Source organism: Echinops telfairi, unplaced genomic scaffold (genome assembly GCF_000313985.2).
Source record: "Echinops telfairi isolate 266 unplaced genomic scaffold, ASM31398v2 ScPeMD7_23;HRSCAF=83, whole genome shotgun sequence".
NCBI lineage: Eukaryota > Metazoa > Chordata > Mammalia > Afrosoricida > Tenrecidae > Echinops > Echinops telfairi.
This window is the reverse complement of record NW_022103920.1, coordinates 90441749-90450010: the sequence shown is the minus strand read 5'-3', so window position 1 is coordinate 90450010 and position 8262 is coordinate 90441749. Positions and strand designations below refer to the sequence as shown.

The 8262-nt window shown below is 42.8% G+C and overlaps 1 protein-coding gene across 1 annotated transcript in view; it reads left to right on the top strand.

Moving 5' to 3' along the window:
* Positions 1-2541: 2541 nt before the first annotated feature.
* The window catches only part of NT5C3A (5'-nucleotidase, cytosolic IIIA), a 68058-nt gene continuing 62337 nt past the window's right edge, over positions 2542-8262 (top strand). The window contains exon 1 of the mRNA XM_045288668.1: positions 2542-2768. Coding sequence (XP_045144603.1) covers positions 2613-2768 — 156 coding nt within the window. The 5' untranslated portion in view covers positions 2542-2612. The remainder of the gene's footprint in view (positions 2769-8262) is intronic.

Genomic DNA, 8262 nt, shown 5'->3' with positions numbered 1-8262 from the left:
AGTCTTTAAATGCTACTTAACTATGAAAATGTATGATACATGAATATTAAATCAAGAAAACACTAAATAAGCCAACAAACTTGACCTATGGCTACCACGTGTGAAGGAAGAAGAGATTTTGCTTAGGGGGCATTGAATTTATTTTAATTGCAGTGTAACAATTTGGAATGGGTTATTAATAATGACTGTACAACATGAAGAGTATAATCAATGGCACTGAGCTATACATGTAGAAGTTGTTGAATTGGAGAATGCCTTGTTGTGATATTTTTGCCAGAATTGAAAAAAAAAATTACATGGACAACAATAAGAAAATGTTCTATAATTGACAGTGGCAAAGTATAACTCATCTTGTTATGATTGAACTATTGAATTATATGATCTGTGGATGACATGCCAATAACACTATTTATGAATAAATAAATAAAACCAATAAACCAAACTCATTTCTATTGACCTGATTCCAACAGGACTAAATAGAACTGCTCCATAAGGTTCTTGAGGCTAAAAGTCTTTCTGAAGCGGATTGCCTCACCTTTTTTCTATGGACTCAAACCACCTTTTAGTTAACAGCTCAGTGTTGAACCTACTGCATCAGAGTGCCTAAACTCCAAACTCAGAGTCGTTGACGCAGTTCTGACTCCTAGCTCACTACAGGACAGGGCTTCCAAAACTTAACTTTTGATGGGAGTAGAAAACTCCATCTTTTTCCTGCAGAGCAGCTGGTGGTTTTGAACTACTGATTTTGCAGCTAACAGACCAACAAAAGAATAGCATTTTAATTTCATCTGTAGAAGGTTTTGCTCCCAAATGTGTGGTGATAAGTTGTTGATACTGTGTATTTCATCTATTGTCAACATGAGTCATACACAGCCTTCATGAAATTGTTTCCCCCACTCAAGGGCCCTGGTGGTACAGTGGTTACACATCGGGCTGTGATCCACAGGGTCAGAAGTTGAAAACCACTGGCAGCTCCTCTAGGGAAAGACTGGGCTTTCTACTCCAGTAAATTGTTTCTCCCATAAGCATGACTTAGAATTTAAAGAGACATTTTCTTTCCCCTTAAAAGAAAGAATTTATGTATAATAAAAAATCACTTCAAGCCATGAATTAATTATCTTTTAAGGCATAGCAAGGTGAATTTGGGGTACCTTTCAGAAGAACCATTCTGTATGAGCTTTAATTCTTGTATTTTCAATGTGAAATTATAAATCCAAATGGTTAGAAACACTTATCAGTTATTTTTTAATGTCTTTGAAAAGCCAAGCTGAGAAATCCTTAATTTCAGTTGAGTCAGTTCTCGCTCCGGGACATTTCGTTATCAATTGCATAAAGTAACAAGAACATAAATATATAAACTTTTGTCTTTGGAGCCTTCCAAGATTCATATTCGTTCTACAAACACTGCTTAGCACACACATCCTAAAGAACTATGCAACTGTAGTCCACCGGCTCCCTCCCAAAGACTGTAGTATCTCAAGTCTCAATAAGTTGCTTTAAAAGGACAAATGAGATCAAAGGTGTCAAGTGGTAGTGCTGGAAATACCACATTCCAAGTACTGAAAAAGCATTCATTCCCTCTCTCCATTCTATGCACAATATAAGGCACACCAGAAAGTATTAAAACTAAGTTACCTGTCCGCTTATGTCCTCAGGCAACCCACATAACCACTCTCTGCTTTGATTCCTCGTTGTTATCAAATGAATCACCTCCCTGCCCATCCAAAAAAAGAAAGAAAGAAAAGAAATGTTAAAGTTCTGCCTCTGAGCTTTTAAATATGATCGTTTGGAGATAGGGGATTTCTTCTGTTAACAAAAGTATACCAGAGTAGGATGGGTCCTAAAACTAAGCTAAGTGGTGTCTTATTTAAAAGAGCAGAACAGGCACAGAGACACACAGACAGTGGGAAGACAGAGACCACGTGAGGACGCAACAAAAGAATGTCTCTCTGGGGCAGCTTTGCCGACATGCTCAAAATAAGAAAACAGCACTTATCCCTTGAAAAGAGACCAGGCAGGCTGAAGTAACAAGTTCTGCTACTCACAAAGAGGAGAAAAGTATGGAGAAGGCAGTTACTGAGAAGTAACCAAAAATGGACAGCAGCAGCTGACAGGACACTCCCCACTTCAGCACAGCCGCAAGCTGTTTTCGCCCTGTTGTCGGAGCACAGTTCAAGGAACGCTAATGCGCAGGTCACTAGGCGGCATCGCAACGTCTTCTGGGGGTTGTAGTCCAGTGTCGTGGGCACGTGGGTAGGGGAGAACAATTTCTGAGTGCGCCGTTTTTGGAATCAGATTTCTTCTAGGAAGAGTTGGAAAGAACTATGCTCTAGGGCTTTATAACACAGAAGAGTATTTCTTCCTCTTGAGCCAGGTGCTTACACACCGCCTCCCACTCCTGCCCCGGCCCCGCCCCTCCGCTCTCCCGTCCCGCTTGTCAGAGCTCGTGGGCGGGGTTTCCTCGTGGGCGGGGTTTCCTCAGGGGCGGGGCTCGCATCGAGCTCCTGCTAGGCGTGGCGTCCGCCGGCTCCTCTGCTGCGCGCGCTCGGATCCCGCGCTTCCGAGGCTCGCAAAGCCGCGAGTGGCCTCTGAATTGGGTGGCCGGCAGGCGCATGAGGGCCCTCTCCATGGACCGGGCGGCAGTGGCGAGGGTGGGCGCGGTGGCGAGCGCCGCCAGCTTGTGTGCCCTGGTGGCGGGGGTGCTGCTGGCCCAGTACATATTCACCTTGAAGAGGAAGACAGGGCGGAAGACCAAGATCGTCGAGATGGTGAGTGCGGAGGACCGGCGGGCCCCGAGCGCGTGCGGGTCTGGGGGCCGCCGAGCGGCCTTCCCTTCCCACCCTTCCCGCGCCGCTGTGTGGACGGGAGGCAGAGCCGGTGGCGTCGCGGGTCGTGCGGGGTCGCGTGCGCGAGGGGCGCCTGCCTTGGGGGTCGGTTGTGGTGGGAGGCCTAGCGGAATCCGTGATCGGGTCTGCATCCTCCCGGAGGGCGCTGGGGTTCCAGTCGCCTTTGTTGTGTCTCTGTTTGAAAGAGCCTGATGACAAATAGATGATTCGGAAACTACCTTTACCTTTGCGCTGCAAAACCCGTTTCTCAAGTGATGCCCTCCCACCCCCACCCCAACTCACCTGTCCCGAGTCAAACCGCTGCAAATAATCAGATTTCCCACACTGCCTCTTTTTTATTTTTGACAGCACGGCAGAGATGAGGTAGATTGTTAGAAGATGTAGTTTCATCAGAGCTTAAAAGAGAATGCCAGCCAGCCAGTGGGAGTGCAAAATCGTTTATCTTTTTGTTAATGCCTTCTCAGCCCAATCTGCCAAGAAGTATCTTTGCGTTCATTTACTTCCGAAGATCGTGCATAACATTATTTTAGAATACCTTGGTTTCTATTAAACTGAAAGAGTGAACTTCAAATTTCCTATTTGCGGTACAGTGTAAGTAAGTTGTTTTTCCAGAGTTTGGGAATGTTTGGTTTAGTTTTAGCTTACTCAGGGACTTGCATCCTCCTGTATTTACTGCATGTGTCACCCTGGGTATATCGTGAATGCTGTGCTACATAGATGGCCATCTGGGGTCAAATACTGGAGAAAGGTATAAATTGAAAATCTGCCACTGTACTGCATAATAATATTTTAGGTTCTCGTATCTGGATCCTATCTTCAAATTAATCCATGATTACTTATTCTGTTGATTACTTTTGATTGACTATAGGAATGCAAGTATATTAACATTTTTTTAAAAGAGTAACTCACATATCTCATACTAAAAAAATATTCCTACGTATTTATAAACTCATAAACCTTTACTAAAGATAAATAGCAAAGTGTGGAGCTACTGATTGACATATCCCCCATCTACTCTATCCACTTTTTAAAGTGAGGTTACCGTTGCTATAACCATTCCTTGAAGAATTCTATACTTTTTCATTTATATCATATTAAAATGCCAGTTTTCAAGGAACTCAAGTAATGATCCTTTTCCATGTTCTCTGAGTTTGGGGGAAAAAAGGAGTCAGAAGGTGCAAGATGAAGTCCAGGGGTTGGATGGGGTATGAGCACTGGGTACATTGTTGTGATTGAAAAAAATCCGTGCCACAATTTTCCTGGACTTTTTCTGCCAATGAGGGTTTTAGTGTTCTTAAAGTTTCTCCTGATAATCCCGTGTCCTTTGAGAAAATTGACCAAGGTGACACCGTTTAAGGATTCCAAAAAACATTCACCATAATTTTGAGTTAACCCCTCTGCCTTAACTGGCCAGTAGATCTCCTTGGAAGCCACTGTACTTATTGGGCCTCTCTTTTGAAGGCATGCTAAGCAGACGGAGGGGGCCCTGGTCGGTATAGTGGTTATGTCTCGGTGGGCAGTTTGAAACCACCAGCAGCTGCACTGGAGAAAAACAAGGCTTTCTACTCTGTAAAGAGTTACCATCTCAGAAACCCACAGGAGCAGATCTACTCTGTCCTACCAGGTCACTATGATTTGTAATTGGCTCAATGATGGTGATTTTCATTTTAGTGAGTTAATGATCATAGAATCATTTTGGCCACTGAAAAAGAATGAGTTCCCATCAGAAAGACTAGCCTTACTTATTCCTATAATACTTTAATTCCGATTCTTAAATATTTGCAGCCTGCTAAACTAAAAAGCCCACTATCAAGTCACTGCCTGCTATAGAGACTTTATATAGAGTTTCCAAGACTGTCAGTCTTCCATGAACAGATAGTCTCATCTTTTCCCTTTGAGCAGTTGGTGAGTTTGAACCCCGACCTTGCAGTTTGCAGTCCAATGCTTACCCCACAGTGCCACCAGTGCAGCCTGATCCAAACTCCAAACTCACTGTCCTTGAGTTGATTCCAATGCATAGTGACCCTGTAGGACAGGATAGAATGCCCCTGTGGGTTTCCAAGATTGTAACTCTCTTCAGGAGTAGAAAGCCTTGTCTTTCTCCCTCCAAGTGGTAGTTGGTACAAACTACTGACTGTTTAGCAACACACCTCATAACCACTATGCCACCAGGCCTCCTCCTAGTAGTTTTTCAATGGAAACAGTGGAAACAACTTTGTATATTTTCTGTTTAAATATTTTAATAGATTGCAGCAAGTGGGAGAAGCATTTACTTGAGAATCAGAAGATTGGGTTCACACCCTCACTTCATCTCTTTATAAGAGCCCGTTTCAGGGACCTCACTGTGCCTTATCCCCCCATCCCCTACCTTAGAGAATTGGTGTAGGTCCATTAATATCTATTAGGCATCGCACACACTGGTCACAGCTAATGGAACTAGAGATGACAACCTTACCTCCAGGTGTTACCTATCCAGAGATGGCGAGGGACATAAATGACTTCTGGACTTCGCTCAAAACAAAACCTGTCTTTCAAGAGTTATTAATTAATAGACACAGAAGTGACAATGGTGTTGCTAGTGGAGTGCAGATGCCAGAGCTGAAATATGTCTTAAAACCAAACCAAGCTCAATGCCAATTAGTTGATTCCGACTCAGAGCAATGCTATAGGAAAGGGTAGAACTGCCTCTGAGAGTTTCCGAGACTGTAACTATTTGCAGGAGTAGAAGTCTTTCTGCTGAAGAGCAGCTAAGGTTTTTGAACTGTGGACCTTGCGGATCACAGCCAAATTGGTAACCACTAAGCCATCAGGATTCCTGTAATATGTACAGGAGCAAGGTAAATATATCCCCACTCTGCTTATCAACATGGCTGGATTCCAAAACGAAATTGTTATACAAAAATTGGCGTTATGTGAAAATGTGAGACTAGCATTACTTTCATTTCACACTTCGGCATTCAATACAGCCAGACATGTCATTCATACGTAAAACAGTTGGTTAGCAGGATTACCCTGTCATGCTTGAGAAATGTCAGGTGATGAGAGAGAGATGAGAGCTGTATAGAGAAAACAGGCTGCAGAACACTGGAGACAGGAAGAGCTGGTTCAAAGTTGATATATATGCCTTTCCTCCAGCCTCTAGTGTTCATCCTTTTGTGTGTTCCCTGAGCCACCCTCTCCTGAAGGGAACTCTTTGGGTAGATTTTCCTTTTGCACAACCACACTCTTCTTAAGGGCTGAGTATAGTACTAATGAACTTTTCGTGGTCCATAGATTTTCCTTTCAAATAAACTTTCTAACAATAGATTTTACTTTTATTTATTTTTATTAGTTGGGATTTAATACATATCCATACTATTCCATATTTCAGGCATGTCAAGTAGAATTGTACAATTGCTACTACAATCAGTTTCCAACCATTTGTTTTCTACTCGGACCCATTGACATTGTCTCCCTTTCAGATTTTACTTTTGAACAGGCTTTTTAAAACTAAAAAGTTATAGAATTATGGAAAAATTGTCAAAATAGATCCAATTTCCCCTATTACCTGCATATTATGAAATGATACAGTTGTTATAATTATATAGCCAATGTGGAGATGTCATTATTGAATCAGTTTATACTTTTTTTCAGATTTCCTCAGTTTCCACCTAAAGTTCTTTGTCCCAAGTCCCTGTCCAGAATAACACATGCCCTTCAGTTGTCATGTTTCCTGAGCTTCTCTGGGCTGTAACAGTTGTCAGATTACCGTTGTTTTTATATTTTTAGGAGTCCTTTTTTATGTGCATTGTAGAATATCCCCCTGTGAAAATTTGATCTTTTTCTAATGATTAGCGAGTTAGGGATTGAGGGGAGGAACACCATAGAGGTAAAGTGTCATTCCTTTCACTTTGCATCAAGAATACACACTGTCTGATCACGAGGTGTCAAAGGGATAAGGCCCCAGGCATCAAAGAACAAAAAATCACATCATTGTGAATGAGGGGGAGTGTGGAGTGGGAACCCAAAGTCCATCTGTAGACAACTGAACATCCCGTTATGGAAGGGTCGCAGGGAGGAGACGAGCCAGTCAGGGTGTAGTGTAGCAACGATGAAACATAAAACTTTAATCTAGTTCCTAAATGCTTCCTCCCCACCCACTATCATGATCCCAATTCCACCTTACAAATTTGGCTAGACCAGAGGATGTACACTGGTCCAGATAGGAACTGGAAACACAGGGAATCCAGGACAGATGATCCCTTCAGGACCACTGGTGAAAGTAGTGATACCAGGAGTGTGGAATAGAAAGGGGGAACCAATTATAAGGATCTACATATAACCTCCTCCCGGAGGCATGGACAACAGAAAAGTGGGTGAAGGGAGATGTCGGACAGAGTAAGATAAGACAAAACAGTAATTTATAAATTACCAAGGGTTCATGAGGGAGGAGGGAGCAGGGAGTGAGGGGGGGAAATGAGGAGCTGATGCCAGGGGCTTATGTGGAGAGCAAATGTTTTGAGAATGATGAGCGTAACGAATGTACAAATGTACTTTATACATTGGATGTATGTATGGATTGTGATAAGAGTTGTATGCGCCCCCAATAAAATGATTTAAAAAAAAAAAATAATACACACTGACAATTTGACTTAATGACTGCCGGTTTGGGTTTGAAACCACCAGATGCTCTGATGGAGAAAAATGAGGCTTTTTAGTCTCTTGAAGAGTTACAGTGCCAGAAACCCACGGGGCAGTTCCACCCTGCCTGCAGGGTCACCATAAGTCAGAACTGACTCGAGGGCAGTGAGTTTGGTTTTATTTGTATGTGTGTGTGTCGGTTGGCCTTGAACCCCTGGCTGAGAGAGTGTCTGTCAGACTTCTCCAGAGTCACTTTTTATCACTACTCTTTGGGAGGAAGTGACATTTAAGGAGTGGGGAGTTATGCCTGCTATCCTTGAGGGTGAGGTAGCTACATAAATTACTGAGAATGTATCTTCTATGCAGGAGATTTGTTTATTATGCCTCATTCCTTTAGTTCTGCAGCCATGGGTTTATAGTGCTATGAATTTGTGGATATTTATCTTTTAGGATATAATCCAGTCCTACTTTATCTCGCTGCTGAAATTGTTCCCTTTGGGCCGTTGAGTGCTCCTTTGATAGACATTCCCCTCTTCTCCTCCATAGGCTTTTACCAACTAAGGAAGAAAGACTAAGTGCTAAGAGTATGACAGTGAGCCTGAAGAGGATTAGAACAGAGATCTGTCCACGGCCGGCTTTTGTATGGTCATGAGTTAATGGTTGTTGTGTGTGTGTGTGTGTGTGTGTGTGTTCCCCCCCCCTCTGGCCTATTGCTTCTAGAAAAAGGTTCTTGTTGAAGTGACTCTGACTACCAAAAAGGTTAATTCCACTGAAGCTGTTGTTGCAATCAGAGGAA